This window comes from Orycteropus afer, unplaced genomic scaffold (assembly GCF_000298275.1).
Source record: "Orycteropus afer afer isolate SDZICR_OR568_19922 unplaced genomic scaffold, OryAfe1.0 scaffold00569, whole genome shotgun sequence".
Classification (NCBI taxonomy): Eukaryota; Metazoa; Chordata; class Mammalia; order Tubulidentata; family Orycteropodidae; genus Orycteropus; species Orycteropus afer.
The window spans coordinates 972,140-997,139 of NW_006922156.1; the positions used below are offsets into that span (position 1 = coordinate 972,140).

The 25,000-nt window shown below is 44.3% G+C and overlaps 1 protein-coding gene across 1 annotated transcript in view; it reads left to right on the forward strand.

Annotated features, from left to right (window-relative positions):
• Window positions 1-25,000, forward strand: part of DMRT1 (doublesex and mab-3 related transcription factor 1) — a 139,399-nt gene that overhangs the window by 114,372 nt on the left and 27 nt on the right. Inside the window, exon 5 of the mRNA XM_007955983.1 lies at window positions 24,873-25,000. This exon is cut by the window's right edge and continues 27 nt beyond it. Coding sequence (XP_007954174.1) covers window positions 24,873-25,000 — 128 coding nt within the window. The remainder of the gene's footprint in view (window positions 1-24,872) is intronic.

The window sequence follows — 25,000 nt, forward strand, 5'->3', positions numbered from 1 at the left end:
CCTTCAAGGCTCAGGGGTCCAAGATTATCTTCTGTGTCTGTATTAATTGGTTTCCCTTTTCTTTGTTGAAGAGGGTCTGTGCAATCCTTCTGCCTAGTCCTCCATCTTGCCCCCTGTTTTCATTTTCTGCATAGTTCTTGATAAGTGTTTTTCTTTTCTTTTCCAAGTACACATACTTTTTTTTTTTTTTTTTTTTTTACCAGTTACACCATTGGTGTGGGAGTCCTTGGGTGTTGTCAATGGTTAACACTCAGCTCCTGACTGAAAGGTTGGGGGTTCAGGTCCGCCCAGAGGCACCTCAGAAGAAAGGCTTGGTGATCTACTTCCAAAAAGTCAGCCCCTGAGAACCCCCTGTGGAGCATGGTTCTACTCTGATGCCATTGGTGACAAAAAGTTTAATCTTGGTATACATACTGTATTGTAACCTACTGTTCCCTGGTTTAGGAGCTCTGGTAGCATAGTGCCTAAGGCACTTGACTGCTAAGCAGAAGGCTGGTGGTTCAAACCCACCAGCCACTCCTCAGAAGGAAGGTTGGGCAATCTACTTCCGTAGTGATACTGCCTCGGAAACCCAAGGAGTCGCCGCTGTGAGTCGGGTCCAACTAGATGGCACGTGATAACAACATTCCTTGGTTTGATTTAACTGTTACCTCAAGAGCTAAACTCTGATTCCTTTGATACCTGTTTTTTTATGCCCTTAGCTCTGAATTTACATGAAGACATGTGTTTCTGTAGAAAGACATAATTTGCTTGGCTTTTTAATGTAAGTAGTATCATAGTGAACATATTGTTCCTCAACTCTTTGGATTTTCCAGTCTGTCGTTGGTCTTGGAGAACTTTTGTGGTACTACTTATAGGTCATCTTTATTCTTTTGAACTAGAACATACTTGTCCACAGTTTGAATGGATTGTAGTGTATTGGTTAATTTCCTTATTTATTGATAATCACAAGGAGCCCTGTGGTACAGAGGTTAAAGCATTTGACTACAAATGGAAAGATTAGCAGTGTGAATCCACCAGCAGCTCTTCGGGAGAAAGATGTGGCAGTCTGCTTCCATAAAGATTGTTGTTTGAGGTGCCATCAAGTCATCTGTGACTCATAGTGACCCCATGCACAGCAGAATGAAACACTGCCTGGTCCTGTGCCAGCCTCAAAATTCTTGCTATACCTGAGCCCATCGTTGCAGCCACTGTGTCAATCCATAAACATTAAAGCCTAGGAAACTCTGTGGAGCAGTTCAACTCTGGTCTTATAGGGTTGCTATGAGTCAAAATCTACTCAATGGCAACAGTTATTTGTGGTTTTTCTTTTCCTAGAATATGAAGGAGCCCTGGTGATGCAGTGGTTAACTGCTCCACTGCTAACCAAAAGGCCTGTGGTTTGAACCCACCAGCTACTCTGTAGGAGAAAGATGTGGCAGTTGGCTTCTATAAAGGTGACAGCTTTGGAAGTCCTATGGGACTGTTCTACTCTGTCATTTAGAGGCACTGTGAGTCAGAATCGACTCCATAGCAACAGGTTTATTGACAGTCATGTTGTCTGCCCTCCTTTGATGTTACAGACAATATTGTAGTCTCCTTGTACACATGTGCTGGTGTTTATCTGAGGGATACTAACAAGGGGCATGGCAAAGAAAGCATACATTTTTAATTTTGTTGTTGTTAATTGACATTGAGTTGTCCTCAATTCACAGTGACCCCAGGTATAAGGGAACAAAACACTGCCCACTCCTGTGTCATCTCAGTGATTGGTTGTAGATCCACTGAGTTTTCATTGGTTGACTTTTAGAAGTAGATGGCCAGGCCTTTCTTCCTAGTCTTAGTCTGAAAGCTCCACTGAAACCTGTTCAGCATCCTAGCAACACACAAGCCTCCACGGACAGATAGGTGATGTCTGTGTATGAGTGCGTTGGCCAGGACTCGAACCTGGGTCTCCCATATAGAAGAATTGTACTGTTCAGCTAGCCCTGCATTCAGTACGGGCCAAGCCTGGCTGCACCAGTTACGTTTCCTGCTGCACTGCAGGGTGTGCAAGTCCCACTCGCCCCAGACCTTTGCCAGTGTGATACTGTGGAACATCCACTTTGGTCCTGCTAATGTCTGGAGAACGGAGTCTCGGGGTGGCCTCCATGTGTGTTTCCATCAGACAGGTGGAACACCTCTAGTGGCCAGAGCCGAACCTGTGACACCAGGTGAGTAGGCCATTTACAGTCCACTTACACATCCTTCTGTCTCTGCAAGAAAAGCACAGAGTGGCTCACAGGGCAGCAGACAAGGCCTCCAGTGTAGTTCATCTATCCTAACAGCCACCTTGTACTGAGTCCAGTCAATCTCCCCAGAAAACACCCACTTTTGTATAGGCAGAGAGCGGTGATGCCCCTAGGGTCTTCATTTCCTGTAGCTGCTTTCTCCTGATGAGGGCTCTAGTCAAATAGAAAACCAGAAAGCAATAGCACATAACCTGTTGCCGCCAAGTCAGTTCTGACTTGGGCGACCCCATGTGTTACAGAGTAGGACTGCACCATAGGGTTTTCTTGGCTGGGAGCTGTACAGAGGCAGATGGCCAGGACTTTGTTTCAAGGTGTCTCTGAGTGAGTTCAAACCACCTACCTTCAGATTGTTGCTGTTAGTTGCTGTGGAGTTGATTCTGACTTATGGTGACTCCATGAGTACAGAGTAGAACTGCTCCATAGGGTTTTCAAGAGTGACCTTTTGGATGCAGATCACCAGGCCTGTCTTTTAAGGTGTCCTGGGGAGGGTTCAAGTCCCTAACCTTGTAGCAGATAATCAAGTGCTTAACTGTTGGCTTAAGCCAGGGACTCATTTAGGGCCGTAGTCAAGCACAACCCATTTGCAGCACCCAGGGACTCTCATCTGACAGAAGCCACCAAACTAGAGATGGTGACTCCACCCTGCTCCCTTAGTGACAGGGCTTGGGGGCAATCACATTTCCACTGGGGCTGAATACGGGCAGTCTTTTTTGTAGGAAAGGTTGGGGACCTGCTCCTTTCTGTGCTGATGGGTGCCGGCGTGCCCTCTGCAAGGTGACACTGGCCTGGAGTTGCGATTCACACAAACAGCAGCACCTGAACCTCTTCCGGGATCTTCACAGATTCACAGTCCGAGCCAGTCAAGAGAACAAACAGTCCATAGTGTTAGGAAATTTGTGGTGAAAAGTTTGCTCACGTTCTAACCTCAGGTCACTGTGACAGTTTTCACATGATCAGCATTTGATGAGACCAAAACCCATCCAACCCCTTGCTACTGAGCTGATTCTGACTCACAGTGACACCATGTTGAAGAGAACTGTGCTCTAGAGGGTTTTCTCGGCTGTAATCTTTCTTATAAACCAGGCCTTTCTTTGAAGGAGCCACTGGGTGGATTTGAACCAGCAGCCTTTAGGTTACTAGCCACTTGCAAACCACTTGTGCCACCAGGATCCTCTGATTATGAGGTAGAAGCTGCCAGTTTGTCACCAGAAGTGACTTGTCCTAGAATGCAAGGATGGAAGGATTGATTGAGCGAGCCTCTTCCCGTCTAGCAGCCAAATCCTGTCTTTCGAAAGAGCCTCCTTAGTCCCTTATTGACAGAAGGTTTCAGTGTCTCCATTAGGTAAGGAACCATCCCTCATTTCTTGCCTTGGAAGCACTATGTTTTGTACTCCCTTAACTGGGACTTTGAGGATGTTCTTAAAGGGGATGGAGATTAAAGAAATCGTAGCATCATGGAATTAATCCCCTCACTTTGTAGACAAGGAAACTGAAGTCTGCTAAGATGACTTGCTCAAGGACAGAATAGTCATTAAAGAAGAATCCTGTGGATGCCCCTGATTTTATGATTGTACTACTAACCACTTCCTGTCACTTGGGTTTCGGACCTGAGCAAGCGCTGGGCTCTGTGTTAGCTTCATTGATGGATTGATTTCCCAAATGGTGGACCAGCTGGCCCTCGCAGAATTTCTGTTAGATGTATCAGGAGCCCTTGCTACTGCTGACCGGGAGGTGCTGGAGCTTGCTGGGGTGAATTGGTTCATTTTTCATTGTCTCCATTCTGACTTCATGGGAGGTCACATGAGGTGGGCTTGGGTGATTACTTATCTACCCTGAGAATACTCTGGGTGGATGTGCACAAGACTCGGCCCTCTCCTGCTTCCGCTGTGGGACTGTGGGGATGAGTGTCCACCTGGGGCAGATCCCACCACGGCACCCACTCTTGCTGGTCCTGCTTTGTCCCATGTGTGCTGTGCCTAACAGTTTGTATCCATCATCATTCCCAAGTCAGATAAAGGGAAAGCAAAGCCTTTATGTTCAGAAGAGCATTTAGTCCCCTTTCTCTCTCTTCTCCCAGGGCCATGGAGCTACTGGGGAAAATAGGACTCCTTGAACCCTCGCTCTGATTGGACCCCTCAAATTCCCAGATCCTGTGGCTTCACTTCAGAATCTTTGTCAGATGCCGTAGGTCCTTGGGTGATAACAGCTCACACTCAACTACTAACCTGCAGGCTGGCAGCTTGAACCCACCCGCAGTGCCACCAAAGAAAAGCCTGGAGATCTGCCCCCGAAAGATTACAGTCTAGAAAGCCCCGTGGGAAATTTCTACTCTGTAATGCCCAGGGTCTCCGTGAGCCAGAATCAAGTCATTGGCGATGGTTTTCGGTTTTGAGGGGTTCACCAGATGTTCAGGAGTCTTGGTGAAAGCCAGCATCCTCTCCTCCTGCTAACCCAAGACAGACAGTCCCTCCCTGGGCTCTGTTGTCAGGGCTGAGAAAGCTATGCACTAAGAGCCTGCTTCTAAAGACAATCCAGGGATGCACCTACATGATGATATGCACATACACTCATCGTATAATAAGGCACATAATCAAAACCAAACTCAGACTGGAAGACCTCTGAGACTATTGCCCTGAGATACTATTCAAACCTTGAACCAAAAGTAACCCCTGAAGTCACCTGTAGCTAAATAACAGATTGATACACAAACATAATGGATATCGCCCATAAGTATTGTGCTCTTTAAAAAATCACTTATATGAGACCAAATGATTGATAATAACTTTAAAACATAGATAAGAATGTGAGGGAGCAGGGAAACTAGATTAATGAAAAAGGAACAGCCAGAATGGAAATAATGAGAATATTCACACATTGTGATGAAGGTAACCAGTATCACTGAGCTACTTATGTAGAAATTGTTGAATGGGAACCTACAATGCTATGTAAACCTTCACCAAAAACAACACAATAATATATTATTTTTAAAAAATAATTATATATATATAAATAAACTCCAAGGTTCTACCAAGCAACTCTCTGATTTTATTTTCTGAAACACTCAGGTTTCATAGGCCGTAGGCAGATAAGTTGCCCCCAGCCATTCACTTCACCAAATCACTAGAATCCTCTATGCTTTAAAAGATGTGGGAATGGGGATCCCATTGTAGCTGCTTACCCTGGTTCATTTTCAGAAGATAAAGCTGCAACTCAGGTGATGAACTTCAAAGTTGTCATTTTTGCAGCAAAAGCATGACTTTCTGGAGGGGATCTCGGGCAACAACTGTGACATGAAGAAGGGAAGCACACTGCAGAGGGCTCCCTGGGTCAAGTCAGCAGTGGGCAGCATCAGCATGAGGAGAAAATCCAGCAAACCTATTACAGCATTACTGGTCCTTGCAGACAGATTCAAGTTCCCAGGATGTGTCCAGGATCTGGAACAGCACAGATTCAAGTTCTGGCTACAGATCCTGGTGCTGACACTCAGCCGTTGTTTGGCTTTGGACATGTTCTTTACCCTCTCTGAAGCTCCTTTTAAAAAAAAAATTAATATTTTACATTGTTTTTTGATGAAAATACACACAGCAAAACCGGTTCCCATTCCAGAGCTTCTAGACGTGCTGATCAGTGACGCTGGTTACATCCTTCACAGTGTGTTACCATCTTGTTGTTTCTGTTCTAGTGGTTTCTTTCCCATTGACTGAAACTCCTGCCCAACAGCCTTCTAAGCTGTGCTTTAGGAAGAGTTGTTGTCCATTTGGTCTTACATAATTTTTTAAAAGAGGACAGTACTCAAGGGTGACTGCTGTACCTCCATTTTGTTCATCAGTCAAATGAGAGCATCCATACCCACTCATGAGAAGTAAAGTGCGATGCCTGGTAGCAATTATTATTAATGATGCTAATAAATAACGTGGGCTGAATCTCATTCCTCAATCCTGCTCACCAAAGTCAGCACTTAGCAGTTCCTGCCCTAGGTGGGTCGGCCAGCCTGTGGAGCACCTGCTGCATTTCTCCAGGGCTCCCCAACCTCCACTCGGCACAGCAGAGCACCTACTCCTAAGGATCCAGTGAGAACGATACTTTCATCCAAGGATCTGTTTTCTTTTATCTGCTGTCTTCTTATATTACTTTGAAGGAAGGTTGGGAGATCGACTTCTGTAGTGATACCACCTTGGAAACCCAAGGAGGGGTTGCTGTGAGTCGGGTCCTACTCAAGGCACGTAACCACAACAACAGTGTCACAAAAATAATACATGCTGATAGAATGGCCTGTAAGTGCACAGTTAACACCCATGAGAAACGTGCCCCTCAGGACAATCAACCGCATGAGACCAGAAGGGCAGCGCTTGATCAAAAACCAAGCTCAGAAGGCAGGAAGGGGCAGGAAAGATGGGTGAATAGAAACGGGGAACTCGGAGAGGAAGGGAGAGGAGTGCTGTTACATTGAGAGGATTGTGGCCAATGTTATGAAACGAAATGTGTGCAAGTGATTGAAGGGGCAGCTAATGTGCTCTGTAGACCTTCACCCAAACCGAAAGGAAATGTGAAAAAACGTAATAATACATGCTGCAGCAGCGACACAAAAAGTTGGATAGGAAGTTTAGGGGACAGTGAGCTAAAATTAATGGTGGTAGAGTAATTCAGAAAAGGAGAACGAGGATAGTTGCGCAACTTGAAGAGTATAATCAGTGTCACTAAATTGTACGTGGAGAAACTGTTGAATTGGTGGAACTGTTGAATTGGTGGATGTTTTCCTGTGTATATTTTCAACAACAACAACAATAACTAAAAATAAATAGTCTAGATAAAATAATAATATATGCTTAGTAAAACCAACTAAATTCTTTGTTATTTGTTTGCCTCTTGGCTTTTAAACAGAAGGTTCTAGGTAAGTGCTTTTTAAATAAATAGATGACCTCTGTTTATTTAACATTTTGAAAAATATTCCCCCTTAACTTCCTAAATACATGAATGAGCTAATGTTAATATTTGTTTCTTTTCCTGTGCTGTCAGTTTTAGCTGGGTCAGTGTTACTATAGCTGGTAACATGAAAATCATTGAAAGTTTATTTTATTCAATTATCTGAGAAATACTTGATTAGAAACCTGGACCTATTGGAGTGCTTGAAAACGTGAGCATTACTGTTAGCAGAAACATAATTTTATTATATAGTATTCTTCCTCTAATATCTATAGTTTTCTTTTTAGCCATAAGGACTACATCGTATTCTAATTAAACTCCTGGAAGACAAAATTAAACACAAACAGATTATCGGTTTGAGATGATTGCCCTGGTGAATCACTTTGAGGAGCCCTGGCAGTGCAATGGTTAAGCTCTCAGCTGTTAAACGAAAGCTTGGAGATTCAAACTCACCAGTGGCACCACAGAAGAAAGTCCTGGTGATATGTTCCCCTAAAGATGTGTTGTTGTTGTTGTTGTTGTTGTTATGTGCCCTCGAGTTGGACCCAACTCACAGGGGACCCCTTCTTGGGTTTGTGAAGCGGTATCACTACGGAAGTAGATTGCCCAACCTTCCTTCTGAGGAGTGGCTGGTGGGTTTGAGCCACCAGCCTTCTGGTTAGCAGTCAAGTGCCTTAGGCACTATGCTATCAGAGCTCCTCCCCTAAAGATTACCACCTAGGAAACTGTGTAGAGGCAGTGCTCCTGTGTCACATGGGGTTGCTATAAGTTGAAGTCGACTTGACAGCAAACAACAACAGATCACTTGGAAAAGCTGGGACTCCATGATAGGGTGGGGACACAGACAAAGCATCAACAATAACCTCACCCCAAGAATACATCTTACAGGTTTTCTGTAAATTATGAAAACCTGATATAGCAAGATTGGAACTTGAGAGTCAGTCCATCGAATAGCCCATATTCCCATGTACAGGATAGACGACAGCTGAATGGAACCTTGCACTGCTCCCAAACACTACATCTCTGCCATGTCTATAGAAGCGTCATCTTCTAGAATGAAAATACCTAGAGAAGGTTAGAAGCATGCAGCCTACAGTTGCCTCTTGAGGAAATTAGCTTAATTGGGTGCTTTTCTTCAAAGGCCTTGCAGTAGTTCCCTGAAAGAATAGACGTGGTCCTGGAGCAGCATGGGGGAGAGCCAGACTGGGGAGGGCCAAGAGACACTAGAGACCTAAGCTCAGAGTGATGCCAAGGGCCCGGTGAACTGGTAATAGAGAAGAAACCTCACCTCTCTCCTCATTTTCCTCAGGTGGTCCCTGATGCATACTGTAAGCACTTAATGTTTATCTGCTGTATTACAAGTAAAGGTGCTGGTGGTTTAAGGAGCCCTGCTGGTGCTAACTGTTAAGCACTCACTGTTAACCAAAAGGTCAGTGGTTAGAACCCACCAGCCATTAAGGAGGATAAAGATGTGGTGCTCTGCTCCTGTAAAGATGACAGTCTAGAAAACCCTATAGGGCAGTTATACTCTGTCCCCTGGGGTCTCTCTAAGTTAAAATGGACTCAGTAGTAGCACATGGCAGCAATAACATTGGAGGTTTAGTGGTAGACTCCTCATCTTTGTATGTGGAGACCCAAGCTCATTTCTCAGCCAGTGCACCTCACGTGTAGCCACCCCCCATCTGTCAGTGGCGGGTTGGTGTTGCTGTGATGCAGGACAGGTTTCAGTGGAACTTCCAGACTAAGACGGGCTAGGAAGAAAGGCGATCTACTGCTTTTCTTTCTTACTGGTGATCTCCTTGCAAAAATCAGCCATTGAAAACACTGTGGATACCATTGGTCTGATCCACAGCCAGTCGTGAGGATAGCACAGGACCAGGCAGTGTTTCATCCTGTTGTGAGTGGAGTGGTCACTGTGAGTCAGGACTGGCAGCAGATAACTACTTACTACGGAAGAGACAAGCAAGGGAAGGCACATGTCAATCACGTGCCTTTTTTCAGCCAAAGGGCTGTGGATGCTTTATTTATTTATTTTTGTTTTGTCCATTTTTTTAAATTGTAGTGAGCAGCACATATAACCCAACATTTGCCAGTTAAACATTTGTTTATGTGTACAATTCAGTGACAATGATTGGAATACTTTATTTCTAATTATAAGAACATGTAACATTGTTGTTCTCCTTGAATGGACGAGGAATTGGGATCCAGAGCTGTTCAGTGATGGCCCAGGGGCACCTAACTAGCAAGTGACTGCCAGCCTTGGGCCCAGGTGTGTCTGACTACAGGTGGCTCTGATGATTTCCTTACGAGAACCCAGAGGCTGAACCTCCAGCACCGAGAACAGGGCAGGCACCTCACAGACAGTAGCTTGGTAAATGAGTAACCAGTTCACACCCACTGCTTCCTTTTGAAAGGAGCCCCTGGTAGCATATTGGTTAAAGCACTCAGCTGCTAACCGAAAGGTTGATGGTTTGAACCCACCAGCCACTCCATAGGAGGAAGATGTAGTTGTCTGCTTCCGTAAAGATTTACAGCCTTGGAAACCCTATGAGGCAGTTCTACTCTGTTTCACAGGGTCCCTATAAGTTGAAATTGACTCAGTGGCAGTGGATTTGGTTTGGGGGTTTTTGACCTCTTTTTGTGCTTAAAGAGAGATACAGAGCTTGCGGTAGGTTAAGAAATAAAGGGGACCAACAGGAATCATCCTTATTTCTGAGGCTACCTGAGAGGACTCTCCCAGCGTCTTAGTCTTGAGAGGGGAAATAGTGTTCTAAAATTTAGATGTTAAAAATTACAGAGTTATCAAAAGGCCAGACAGCACGTAAACTTGACACTCTGTGCAATTTAAATAATGTTTCTGACTCCCAGGAAGCTTGCAAGTAACTGCAGAAAACATTTCCACAGGTAGAACAGTGTCTATTAAGATAACCTGCTTTCTGGCAGTAGCCGGTCGGTCACCTGAGGGCACCGAGGTCACAAATGTTATCTGATGGCTTTCTCCCTGCACGTGAGTGCAGCCGATACACAGCCAGACTTTCCCTCTTGTTTTCTTGTTAAAGATTTGATTAGAGCCTTCTCTGAAGATGAACTGAGTGTGAAAAGCCCTGCTCTTACTGGGAAGGTGGCCTCGGATGGTGGTTGGAGTCAGTGCCTGTTGAAATACTTTCAGCAGTAGCAGTCATAGGGCAAAGTTAGCTGTGACCAAATGCTGGGTTGTGAGTCAAGGCACTTTCTGTCCCTCTTGTTGTTCACTTTTGAAAGCTGGAAAGTTTCTTTCTTAAAAGCAGCTCTGACCATAAGGCTTGGTAATCTCCAGGACATCAAAGATTTCCAAAGCTAGGTATCTTGGATATTGCAGAGGCTTTGTGGACCGGTGCGGTCACTTGATGTAAACATTCCTTCCCTGTGTGCTCGTGAGTAATGTGGATTTGCTCGTTGTTGGGTTCCCATGGGTTTCCTGTGTGTCTGTTGAGTCCCTCTCATTAATGTGGTGTTTTAATCATCAATATCTAAATAAACACTGAAAGCAGTCTCTCCAAAACCTCTCTGACGGCTACCACATGTTGTAGCACATCTCAGAACTGTAATTCTCTTTATGGCTGAATAAGATGTCATTATATGGACAGACCACATTGTGTTTATCCATCCATCTTGATGGCCATTTAGGTTGTTTCTACCTTTTGGCTATTGTGACTAGTGCTGCAGTGAACATTGATGTACAAATACCTGTCTGAGTTCCTGCTTCCAAGTTGTGTGGTTAGTAACTGCAGCCCCCCAAAATGGCTCCCAGACTCCATCTTGTTTAGCCATGCTTGTAACTACAAGCCATTTCCCCTATCTCCCCTTGTCATGTATTCCCTTGTTCCCTTCTGTCAGGTATTAACCCCCTTCCCTGTATGTATTAACCCATCCTTACAATAGTGTTAGCCAATAAAGCTTGCTAATGGCTGCGTCTTATCAGAGCATACACAGGTAGTGGTCGTAGGACACTGCTCAGGGCCCCCTCCCAGTCAGGACTGACGCCACCAAGTCTGAATGAAGCCAGTCACGTAGCCTGCATCCACAGTTCCTCAAACTCAGGTATAAGTATTCCCACAAAGTGGGAGGGGGTTAGCAGTCATCTTGGATCCACTCGGGTCTGCTGCCACTGGACGCTGAATTGCTAGCAACTTTTGTAAGCCTGCTTTATCTTTTTAATCTTCTCTCTCCCTATTCTTTTTGTTTCTCTTCTGAATAAATGCTCATGTCTCTGACTATGCCTCTGGGGAAGTTTTTCAAATTTTGCTACCTACTCAAGAGGAAGTTTTAACCTCCTTGGAAGATCACATAACATAAGTTTTGGCTATCTACCTAGAGTTGGAACTGCTGGGTTGTATGGTAGCTCTGGAAACCCTAGTGGGGCAGTGGTTAAGTGCTCCCTAGGGGGAGTTATACTTGGTCACATGGAGTCCTAGAGAGTCTGAATCAATTCCATGGTGGTGGGTTTTACAGGAGCAGATCACGGAGCTGCTGGGTGGGTTCAAACCACCGCCTTTCTGATAAGCAGCCAAGCACTTCACATTGATCAACCAGGGCTCCTTCAGGTGTGGTGTGACAAAATAGAAACAAGATGGTAGGTCAGAGGTTGGGGAGAAGGAGGGAGAACAGGTTGGTATAAAAGGACCAAAAAACAAAATTCTAAAAGAAAAACCCATTTGCTGACCAGAGGGAGGAAGAATTAATGAAGATGTGTCCTGTGTTTGGTGAAAACCTGACAGCCTTGCTTTTCTTCCTTTAGTTTAGAGTTGAGCCAAGTTGGCCCTGTGCTACTAGCCCATCAGGAGTGTCTCCCCAAAGACACTATGGGATGTCTCCAAGAAGCCCTGCAGAAAAGGCTGTGGTTGTGGAGGAAAGGGAAAATACTTGAATGAAGGCAACTAGAATACTTGTTCCAACAGGAGCGTGAGTGCCCTTACAGTTGACAATACCGTAAGCACCTGCAGGAGGAGGGCACAGAAGCATTCCCTGAATACCTTCTATGGCTCACAGATTAGACCCCATGAGGCTGAGATCCTTCCCTGAAGACTAATTGAATAGAAAGCATTTTAAACAAATGTTTGTTTGTTTTTAAAGAAGTAACACATATTGAATATTTTTAGCTATTAGGGTCTCATGCAAAGTGGAAACACTGTTTTGGGAAAGACACAGAGTCTGTATTATTACTCCTTTATTTCTGTTCACCTTTAACCAGTACCGTCCCAAACTGTATAAACGTGCTCTCCAGGGATCTGAGCTCCTTACCCATCAGTGCTAGCTGTGTTGGGATTTAGGTGGTAAAATAGCCCGTGTGGTTTGGAGGAAGCATGTCTTTTGTCTGGACGTGCTTGGAATTGTCTATCCTGATTGATTTCACCTGTTTTTTTTTTTTTTTTTAAATAGATGTGTCCTGAATTTATGCTTGCTTCCTTCTTTTCTGGAGAAAAATATTAATGTTAGTCTTAAATTTCTGTAATGCTAATTGGAAGGAAATAGTTGGAATAGTATGATGGCCAACACTGATGAAGTTTTGCACCTTACATGTAGCATCCATTATAAACAGTACTTGCTCCTTGAAGAAAATAGAATCTTTGATGCCTAATATGCCCCTGACCCAACCCATAATCTTTTCACTTGCCTCAAATGCACTTGAAAGCTGGACAGTGAAAAAGAAAATAGAAGAAGTGACACATTTAAATCAATGTTGGCAAAGGATACTGACTGTACCGTGGACTGCCAGCAGAGTGAACAAATCAGTCTGAGAAGAAATACAGCTGGAATGCTTCTCAGAAATGAGGGTGGAGAGACCTTGTCTTGCCTACTTTGGATACATCATTGGGATGGACCAACTGCTAGAAAAGGATACCATGTTTGAAAAAGTAGAGGCAACAAAAACAGTGGCATGGAACATAGCATATGAATGCTCATAAAGATGGCACGGGACTGGGCAACATACCCATCTTTCTGTTACACATAACGTCGTCATTAGTTGAAGCCCAGTCCTCAACAACTCACAACATGTAACATCCACTAGAAATAATAGTATTTGCTTCTCAGAGAAAATAGTGTGTTAGCCAATAACACAAAACCATTTACATAATGCAAACAATGAATCATCCTCTAGTCTGATACTAACTTATTCATTTGGGGCACAATATTTATTTTCAAATTATAAACTGCAAATTTTATACAGCTTCCATCTGAGAAATAGCTCATGATCTTTCTGTTATTTATATCCATTTAATTGCAGAGTATCAGAATATTTTTAAAGGAGACTGAACTAAAAACTGCCCACCACCCATCTGTCAGTTTATGGTACTGGGGTGGCTTGCGTACTGCTGTGATGCTGGAAGCTGTGCTACCGGTATTTCAAATACCAGCAGGGCCACCAATGGTATTTCAGCAGAGCTTCCAGACTGACATAGACTATGAAGAAAGGTCTAGCCATCTGCTTCTGAAAATTAGCCAGTGAAAGCCTTATGGATCACAGCAGAACGCTGTCTGACTCACTTGCTTTCGATGCCTTATCAGGAGAGATCAGCCTACTTACCTTTGGTGAAATAGAGGACCAGCAAGGGTGTGGGGACCCTTGGTGAGATGGATGGGCACAATAGCCACAGCAGTGGACTTGAATATGTGGAAAATTGCAGGGGTGATGCAGGGCTGGGCAGCATTTTGTTCCGTTGTACGTAAGGTTGCCATGAATTGGAGCCAGCACAATAGTGACTAGTAACAACTGAAAACTCTTCAGCTAAACTTGCACATCTCAGAGACCAGATGTTGTTTTATGGGAGATGATGTGGCTCCAAAGTGGGAGACCAGGAAGTTGAGCAGGTAATGGACCCTTCGTTAGATGGCAGATGTCAGCCTTAACAAGACATCCCTCAAAGTTGGGACTCTCCACCATACTCTACCTGTTAGGTCGAAGCATTGGTGATGTTTTCTTCTTTGTCGTTGTTAGGTGCCATCAAGTCCATTTCAACTCATACCTCAGAATGTACCTCAGAATAGAACACTGTCCGGTCCTGCACCATCCTCACAACCCTTGCTACACTTGAGCCTATTGTTGCAGCCACTGTGTCAGTCCATCTCAGTGAGGATCTTCCCGTTTCCTGCGGACCCTCTACTTTACCAAGCAGGATATCCTTCTCCAGGGACTGGTGCCTTCTGATAGTGTGATCAAGGTCCAAAGAGATGAAGTCTGGCCGTTCTTGCTTCTAAGGAGCATTCTGTCTGTATTTCTTCTGAGATGGATTTGTTCGTTCTTCTGGCATTCCATGGTATCAATATTCTTCGCCAACACCACAATTCAAATGTATCATCAGTTCTTCTATGGTCTTCTTTATTCATTGTTCAGGTCTCACATGTGTATGAGGTTATTGAAAATATGCTGGCTTGAGTCAGGTGCACCTTAGTCTTCAAAGGGACGTGTTTGCTCTTTAACTCTTTGAAGAGGTTTTCTGTAGCTGATTTGCCCAATGTAATACATCATTTGATTTCTTGACTGCTGCTTTCAAGGGCATTGATTGTGGATTCAAGTAAAATGAAATCCTTGACCACTTCAATCTTTTCTCTGTTTATCATGATGTTGCTTATTGGTCCAGTTGTGAGGATTTTTGTTTTCTTTATTTTTAAGGTATAATCTACACTGAAGGCTGTAGTCTTTGATCTTCGTCTTCACTCTCAGCAAGAAAGGTTGTGTCATCTGCATATCAAAAGTTCTTCATGCATCTACCTCCAATCCTGATTCTGCCTTCTACTTTCTCCTTAGTGTACAGCAAATATGCTTTAAGGCTACTTTCCAAAATGTCTCTCATTGCACAATGTTTGGAGATAGCCAACCCAGTGTCTCGGATGGCAGGTGTCACAGCCTGGTTTGGGGATTATTCCTTTCATATCTGAGAAAACAGCTTTCCCAGAATGAAATGGGGAATCATTCTGTCCCATAGACAACTTGGAGCTCATCACTGACTGGTTTGCCTTAGTTTCTGGGATAACCATGAACATATTTAAGCTTGGTTTGCAGTTGCAGTTGGACACGTGTCACTTGTATGTGGACTTTGAATGCTGGTTTTTCTGCAATGTCCCCCGGAAGCATGGTCATGCTTGGTCAGTGAGAGACAGGTCCTGCTGCCTCTGGCCTGGCCTTAGACCCTGGTCTGACCAATGTCAGAGGGTGTGTTTGATACTATCTGTGCCTTAGTGCCCAAGCTTTGCATAGAGTTTTAAAAAAACTGTATCATCAAACTGACGCTGACACTTAGTGACCCTGTGTGTGTCAGAGTGGAATGTGCTCCATGGTTTTCAGTGCCTTATTTTTCAGAAGTAAATTTCCAGGCGTTTCTTCCAAGGCACCTCTGGGTGGGCTCAAATCTCCAGCCTTTTAGTTAGCGGGTGAAAATGTCCATCATTTGCACAACCCAGTGTACTCTATTGTATAGAGTAGCTGTGCAGTAAATACACAGAAACCTGTGCGTTGTAAAATCCTCAAAACTACTTTTAGCCTTGAAATCTCTCTCTCTTTTTTTTTTTAATTGTGCTTTGGGTGCAAATTTCCAAAGCATACTTGTTTCACATTCAACAGTTCATGCACATCTGACTTCAGGGCCCCTGATTACTGTCCCCAACCATAAAAAACTCTCCTCCCCTCCTCCCTGTGGCCATCCCCTCCCTGCGCCCTTTTCATCTATGCATTTCCGATTGTCCAGCTTTTCCACTGTGTGAGTGCTACCCCTGTGGTGTCTCATGGCTCATTGACCCAAGGGGTGCATCAGCCTGGGGTAGGTGTTCTGTATGTGGTTCTTTCTACTGTTGGGCTGAGAGCCAATCCATGTAAATGAGTCCATTTCTAGGCCTAAAGGGCAACCCAGGGCCATAGTCTCAGGGATGCCAGTAATTCTGGTCATTTTTGAATTTTGTTCCACATTTTTTCTCCCACTCTGTCTGGGATCTTTTTAGACTGTTACCCTGTTTGATAATTGCAGCACGTCTCATGAAGACTAAATTCCATGGTCTGTCTTTCCATTCACCCATTTATTAAATGCCTACTGTGTGTGCTGCATGGTTCTCAACAGTATTTTCAGCTTAATTTCCGTTTACCTGCTATTTGTTACTCTTCTGTATTCTGTCTCTGTTTCTGCTGCCAGGTGGCTCTCCTGGCTGTCCGGTAGAAGGAAAAGTGACTGGCAGAGCCAGACCCAATCAGGTCTTCTTGCCTGTTGACCCAGCCGCCGGAAGATGTTAGGTGTAACCAACATCCGGCACATGAATGCAGAACGAGCACAAAATAACAGGCTCAGATTTCCACTTGGAATGCGTCATCATTTCCTGTGTTTTTGTTGTGTAAAATGGGAGGAATAAAATGAATCTCTCCGAACATCAGAAATGAAACATATCTGGGAGCAGTCGGGGGTGTTTAGCTGTGTCTTCATGCATCTGTTTTCTTTTTCAATCCCAGCAAATGTTTAATAAAACCCCTACTAATTTCATGGTTTTCTGTCTTAGACAGTGGAGGACAGATGATTAAGTCACAGTTTTATTCTAGAGAAGCATACCAGCTCTGGCCAGGGAGAGAGGATAGAGAAGTAATGACTAACAAGTGTGTAAGGAGCCCTGGTGGCTCAGTGGTTAAGTGCCAACCAGTTTGGTGGTTTGAGCCCATCAGCCGCTCCACAGGAGAAAGATGTGGCAGTCGACTTCCTATGGTGTAGTTCTGTTCTGTCGCGTGGGGTCGCCATGAGATAGAATTGACTGAATGGCACCAACAACCAGTGTGTAGCACCTACGGTTTACAAAATATGTTGTCATACATCCTCTCCTTGAGCCTCAGAGCAACTTGGTGAGATAAATAATTACTATCCTCCCTTTACAACTGGGAAAACTGAGACTCAAAGCTGTTTATTAAAATGTAATTTCAGACAGCAGTGGTAGAATTCTCGCCTTCCATGCAGGACACCCAGGTTCGATTCCCAGCCATTGAACCTCATGCTCAGCCTCCACCCCTGTCTGTCAGTGGAGGCTTGCATGTTACTAGGACGCTGAACAAGTATCAGTGAAGCTTCCAGACTACGATGGACCAGCCTAGCAATCTGCTTCCAAAAATCAGTCCATGAAAACCCTGTGGATCACAAGGGTCTGTTCATCAGCTGATCATGGAGAGGGCGCACGACCAGGCAGCGTTTTGTGCTGTTGTGCGTGGCGTCACCATGGGTCAGGGCCAGGACAGCTAACAATGTCTGATGGCAGAGCTTGTGGCCTTCTTGCAGGCGGGGCATTGAGACTGGGCCAGTCGCATTGCAGACTGCCCTGGGCCCTCTTGTCCTCCTCAGGGTAGTCAGTCACTGGGGTGGGAAAACTCTGCCTGTACAGAGATGATAAGCCCGATCACAAACAGCCTTCTGCTTTTGACTGCTACCCCTTCCACACTCGGGATAATGATGCAGGGGAGGTGGGCCAGGGGATCAGAGAGGCAGAGATGCCAGGAATAGGACTCAGTTCAGACACATCTGGCACTGAGAGGCTGCAGACACCAGGCCAATGTCTGGTGACCACGTGGTAACACTTGATGCTATTTGCACTCCTGTGATGTGCGCTTTTTGCTGTATCAGGTTTGTTGGGGCCCTAATGCTTTGGTAGACCCATCCAAAGTACTCTACCCTGTGCCCATTTCACAGATGAGGAAACTGAGGCATAAAGAGGTCAAGGGACTTGTTTGAGGGCTGCAATTAGTAAGAGACAGCAGACTGCAGGGCCCACATGCCTAACCCTTCTGCTCTGTTGCATTTGCACAAGGAGGAAGCTTCTGGCACTCTCTGGACCTCAGGGCCCTCATTCTGTCAAGATTCTGGGGAGACACTAATTGTAGCTTGATAGCTCCAGACCCTTACTTCTTTGGGAACATCAAAGCCTGTGTCCAGTAGATTCAAAATCAAGGGGTGCTTCTGGCTCCAAATACCACTGTCTGCAGGGTGGCTTGATCGCTGGATGATAATAACGTTATTTTCCACGAACACACTGCTGTTTGTTTTGATTTGAACCCCAGCTATCTTTACACCCCTCTTAAAAAATTAAAAAGGCAGAGCTTATGTGACAAGGGACCTGTTGCCCAGGTTAGGAACAGACTATTTTGCCTTCTGCATGTAACATTTTCTGTTACATAGGCCTCAGATGGAGTGAACATGTATTCCTGGTTCCCAGTTCTCTCTAAAAGGGACATTCTTTGGCCTGGCATGAATAGAAAACCTAGAAAAAACCAACCAGGTACCATTGAGTCGACTTCAACTCATGGCGACCCCACGTGTGCCAGAGTAGAACTGTGCTCTGTCAGGTTTTCACTGGCTGCTGTTTTGGAAGTAGATTACCAGGCCTGTCTTTTCAAGTACCTCTGAGTGGACTCCAGCCTCCAACTGTTAGGTTAGCAGTCAGGCAAGTGAACTGTTTGCACCATGCAGGACCTCCCTAATTCCTCAAGCTGTCAGAAAGCTAGTCTGCAGCAAGAGTAGACCAGAGGGTGAGCCTGGGTCCCCAGCCAGTGTTCGCCCTGCCTCTTCATCTGCTGCAGAGGGAGGCTTGATAGGCTTCTGCTAATCTGGAGAATTAAAGGGGCATATTGTGAGTGTTGTGTGTGTAATAAATATGTACTTTTCATTTATAAGAGCACCGAGTTGGTAGTTCAGTGGCAGAATTCTCGCCTTTACTGTGGGAGACCCAGGTTAGATTCCTGGCCAGTGTACCTCATGTGCAGCCATCACTCATCTATCAGTGGAGGCTTACATGTTGCTAGGATGGTGGACAGGTTTCAGTGGTGCTCCCAGACTAAGACGGACTGGAAAGAAAGGCCTGGAAATCTACTCAGCTAATGGAAACCCTGGAGATCCCTACATGGGATCACCATGAGTCAGAGGTCACCTCAACAGCAGCCAACCACCACCACAACAGAAGCCAACCACCACCACAACAGAGTTCTGAAATGTGGCATTTCCCATGCTTACAAAGGTTGTGATTGTTATATCCAGGAGAAGACACCAATTCCATCTGTACTCACTGCCATTGAGCCGGATCCCAAAAGTAGATTGCCCAGTCTTCCTTCCCAGGAGTGGCTGGTGGGTTTGAACCGCCAGCCTTCTGGGTAGCAGTCAGATGCCTTAGGCACTACGCCACCAAAACTCCTGATTCCATCTATAGGAATGCCAATTTCCAAGGTGTGGCCACTTCTCTTGACAAAAGCAAAGTGCAGAACTGGCCTCTCAAAATTGGTGTTAGATTTTAGAGCTGACAGTTAAGCTATATTTTCAAGGCAAGCGTAATCCTAAATAGCCCCTCTCTCATCTCTGTTCTTTAATTCCACTCAGGGGGAAATAAAAACACATTTATTTGTTTCAAGATGATTTTTTTTTTTTTTTTTTTTTTAGTAAATGTATAGTAAATAGGGGGAGATTAATAAAAGACTCTTTTTTGCCAGCTTGTGGTTTCTAATTACATCAGTTACAGCTCAGCCTTCCTCTTAACTAGAATGCAGGCATGCAGTGGGAAAGAATGAGCTAATCCATGCTAGATCAGGGGGATAAAGATAACCATTCATACCTTCACCTTTTATCCCTTGTTCTGAGGGCCAAGAATTAATGCTGTTTCAAAGTACAAGCTGGACCTGCCAAGCTAAGGATGGCGGAGATAGTTCTAATTATTTTAAATGTTAGTGAGAAGGGCAGCAGTTCCCCTCTGCAAAGAGTTCCATTGTGCAACATTAAATGTCTGCTAAGTGGTATTGATTGGATACGATTGTATTTCCCAACACCATGGTCATCACTAGGCAGAAGAACGTGCTGTTGAAGGAATTTTCATCAGTGCTTTACCAAGAGATGCTCTTACTTTTACCTGCAAACTAACGCTTTGGGGCATCTAGGAGGAGAGTGGTAACAATTGAAGAATACTATTTGCGTTTCTATTTTTGAGTCATTTCTTAGTGGGAGTTTAATAGCATTTAACACATAATGGAAGAATTTTTTTTCTCCTCAAGCTTGAATATCCTGTATTCTCACATCCCTGGGAGAGAATTATTGGTTCCAGTCTGTTGACTTCCAACAGATCATTCAAGTTAAAAGTCAGGGGTCTTTGCAATGTCAAAAGATTTAGCAGTTAGAGTGGTTTTTGTTTTGTTTCTTAGAGAATCGTGTGTGTGTGTGTGTGTGTGTGTGTGTGTGTGTGTGGCGGTGTATACTATTCACCCAAAAGAATACTGCTGGTTAGATAGCGTCACAAAATCATGTTAAGTTTTTCTTTTCTTGTTCAGCTAGGATTGGCAAGAGTGATTATGTGTGAGGGTTTTTGTTGTTGTTGTTAATTTTAAAATAATAATCTAAGAAAGGCTTTTAGCTGCTGCGGACAAATAGGCTACTTGAAACATACCCGGCTTGTTGGTTCAAGCAGGGGTCAGACTCAGAGGGTCACCCCACTTTCATTGTGGGAAGAAGAAAGATCTGATGGCTAAGTGTGCCTTTCTTTTCAGTCTCTACTTGGGTACCCACAAGTCATTTCTACCAATTCTGGGAGCCTATCAGTGATGGCAAAAACAAAAAAACTAAACCCACTGCTGACCACCTGATCCTGACTCATCAGTGATCACAGGGTAGTGTAATCCTGTGTTGTTTATTGCCTTGCCAGCCTGCTGGCCCCCAACCCCAATGCTGTTTCCCCCACCCCACCTTACCCCACCCCTAAGCAAGAGCACAGCACTAAAGTCTTCACAGAGGCAAATGATGGTATGGTGAGCATCTCTGGGCCAATTATTTTTTCTTTCTTTGGGTTATTCCCCAGGGTGGAATTACCAGGTCAGAGGGTACTAGCAGTTTTATGGTTCTTATTACATGTCACTAGATGGCTGTCCAGAAAGATTGAACCAATTCCCAGTGCTTCCAACATCGGATGTGTCTCCCCCCTCCCCTGTGACACTAAGCTTTAGTGTTTTTTTACGAAATTATGAAGTCAAAGCTTTTAAGTTGAAATTAGCCCTGTGCAGAGCCTATTAGAGTCGATTTAGAAAACACAAAAGGATAACTTAACTTTGACTTTTGAATTGATATAAAATGACTTAAAATTATCAGGTGTTACTGTGCACCCCCCCCCCAAAAAAAAAAAAAAGGTTCAATGAAGCTGCATTACTGTGGAGAAGGTTCCTTGAGAAACTGTATTTCATGACATCAGTCTTTCAGATAAATACTTCCTAAATCTTCAGTGCATTTGGAGCTTTGATGAGGTGCTAAACAAAATGAGTTCAACAGACACGTCTGCTATTCAAAGACAGTGCTAAGCCTTGAACAAACAGTAATAATAACATGGGTTTAAATTTTGAGTGGCAAAATGCTTGAAAAAATATAGGTATTCTTTAAAACCTGTTGAGTCCATGTCTTTATTTACCTCTTTGGAGTGCAGTCATGCATTAAGTATGCTCCTCGCCTCCCTAGTTCAGTCGGGGAGCACAAACACCCTATATGTTCTGTAGCCTCAAGTCCCAGGATAACTTTCCAAGAAAATACCCACAAAGCACAAGAAAGCCAGCAAAAGGCTATTCCCCAGGTCCTTCCTTGGGAAGGGTGAGGTAGTTCCTCTCTGCAAGAGAGTTCTATTGTGCAGCATTAAATGTCTGCTAAATGGGATTGATTGGACATGATTTTATTTCCAAATTCTGTGGTTGGTTAGGAGCCCTGGTGGCTTAGTGCCTAAGGCATTTGACTGCTAACCAAAAGGCTGGCAGTTCAAACCCTCCAGCCACTCCTTGGAAAGAAGATCGGGCAATCTACTATCATAGTGATACAGCCTTGGAAATCCAAGGAGGGGTCACTATGAGTCTAATCAACTCAATGGCAGTGAGTTTGGTTTTAGGTTTTATGGTTGGCTGCAGAAGAATTTGTTGTTGAAGGAATTTTCACCAGTGTTTCAGGATGAGACATTCTTACTTCTGCCTGCAAAAATCAAACCAAAGAGGCCAACACTCCCTCCTTTTTGGTTCCAAGTCCACTGAATGTTTAGACATCTTCAGCCCAGTGGGAAAAAACTCCCAGGACAGCTGCTAACTGAAGATAAAAGGCAGGCCCAGGTGCTGAACATGCTGGGACAACCGTTAGAAACCAGGTGCCTGTGGAGTCGACTCTGACTCATGGTCACCCTGTGTGTGTCAGCATAGGTTGTGCCCCATAGGGTTTTCAATGGCCGGCTTTTTGGAAGTAGATCCCCAGCCCTTTCTTCTGATGTGCCTTTGGGTAGACTTGAACCCCCAACCTTTGGATTAGCAGACAGGTGCATTAACCATTTGTACTACCCAAGCACTCCAAGAGAACACTTACCTATGCTTTTATAGACTGCATTAGTCTGACAACGGTCAGCTGCTTTGCCTTAGATTCAGAGATTAGGAGGGTCCAGTGGCCAGTTGTTCCTCAGTGTAGTGGCCAAGGGTAGGGTGAGGCAGTGTTAGCAATGACCAACAGTGAGCCAGGGTGACCAGTGCCAGGCCAGGCAGCTTCCATCCCCAGTGACATGGGGAGAATCATTCTCTCAATTAATGGTTTTAGGCTTAAGTTCCTCATTAAACCGTCTATATATAGTACTCAGTAAATTCTCACTGGCTTCCCCATAGCTTCCACACAGAAAAACATCTACCACTGGCTTGAGGGCCTGGGAGTAGAGTACATAGACTCTTGACTCTCCAGTAGGTGCTTGGTAGATGCCAGATCTATATAATAATGAGGTGTTAAAGCCAAGTCTACCAACCTTGGAAACATATGTTCACATAATTCATAGAACACCTTGGATTGGCAGGGTATTTTAAATCTGTGTAACAGTTCAAGTTGCATAAGAGGCCTTCATGAACTGCATAAACTGAAGGCTGCAGATTTTGTAGGTTTCCAGTTTTTTAGGTCAGGATTATACATGTGGTCATGTGTATGTATGGTTTTTAGCCCCTATAAAGTACTATTCAATAGCTATTTGCTTCTTGAAAAAGCTTATAAACTAATACCCTTGCTTTTATTTAAGTTACTAGAAACTAAACAAATAACATCAATATCAAAAAGGAATTGCTTGTCTGGAAATTGCCTCGTTTGTTTGTAGATTTATTCACCAAGTCTTCAAATCATTCCTTATTGGATCTTGAGGCAGCTATACAAAACTGCCCATCTATCTGTTGATGTTGAGGGAGGGGGCTTTCTGAAATAATTTGGTCCAGGGGAGTGCTTAAAGGTCCGCTTCTCACATCTCAGCTCTGTTCTTTTATTTCTGTGTGGCTCCACCAGCTGCGGCAAACCTTCTCTTCCAGTCCCGTAACAAGCGTAAATAGTGTTCCCTTGTAAAAAGGTCTCTTTTCAGCATGGTAATATACCTTATTAAATTCCAAACATAATAAGTATTGATGGCAAACACATCAGGACCCAGTACAGCTTCTACTATGCTTCAGTTCTCTACAAACGACGTCGGCACTCAGCTCCCAGTGCGGTTTACTAATTACATCATAGGTTTCCCTATTGATGAACACAGGCTGAATTAACACAGGAGCACTAATGTACCCTTTCACCATTATTGTTGTACAAGAAGCCCTGGCAGATGCTGGCAGTTAGTTACACAAACATTAGTATTAACGATTGGCCATTTGGAATTGGTGACAAACTACTGCGAGGCAGAATCTTGAGGCTGAAACCAATCAGGAAGTTAATGAGGAGAGAAATTACCAGTGGCGCTTCCCCTTAATTACATTCACGCCAGGCAGGAAGGGAGTTCTGGGGGTGGATCTCAGCTCGCCTAAGGTTAAGAAGGTCAGAGGCCCTTTTGCTTATATTTTGTATCTACTGTGGCTTGGAGGGTTGCAAAGATTTTTTTTTTTTTAACTTTTGCATCCTCAGTGAGTAGGTCTCTGGGTAGAGTTGAATGTTCTTAACGTTTGTTTTGGAAACCTTTATCTGACTTCTGTTTTTGTGTGCTATAACTCAGATTGATTTTACGGTTTGTATTTTAAAGAATTTCTTCTCTCATTTACTACTTTTTTTTTTCAACTATGTATGCGGTCCCCCTCCCCCCCATGAGTGTGTCCCTATTCCAGGAGAAATAGCAGTAGAATGAAGTGTACTGAAAGACTGGGTTTACCTGTCATAAGGTGGAAACACATGGGTGGAGACTTGCTTAGGGTAATTTGTCAGACGGATCATTTGACAGGACAAGAGCCATTAGCATCGTTTACATAAGGGGCGGGGGAATGGTCAGTGAAGGTAAGTAGTTTCACCATAGAATGAGAAACAGCCTTTAAAAAATAAATAAATTATATATATATATACACACACACATACATATATATATACATATGTGTATTTGTTGTTGTTGAAAATATACACGGTAAAACATGGCCAACAATTTGTTTGTACATTTCTGTAACATTGACTACATTCTTCAGGCTGTGCAGGTTCTCCTTTTTTGAATGGACATAAAACTGGCACTGGGCTACCTGATTTTCTCCTCCAGTTAAGTAGCTCCACCGTGCAGAAGTACTGTTTTTAATTCTAAAACAGCACTAGGGATTGCGATCCGAAATAGCAGCGGTGCCGAGGGCCGCTTTCTTGGTCGCAGCTGCAGTGAGCGCACTTCTAACGCGCTCTTCTTGCTCCTGGTCTCTCTCCCTCTGCCCAGTCTTCTCGCCGCCCAGCAGCCAGGATTCCGGCTTGGTGTCCCTCTCCAGCAGCTCTCCCATCAGCAACGAGAGCACAAAGGGGGTGCTGGAGTGCGAGTCGGCGTCGGAGCCCAGCAACTTCGCGGTC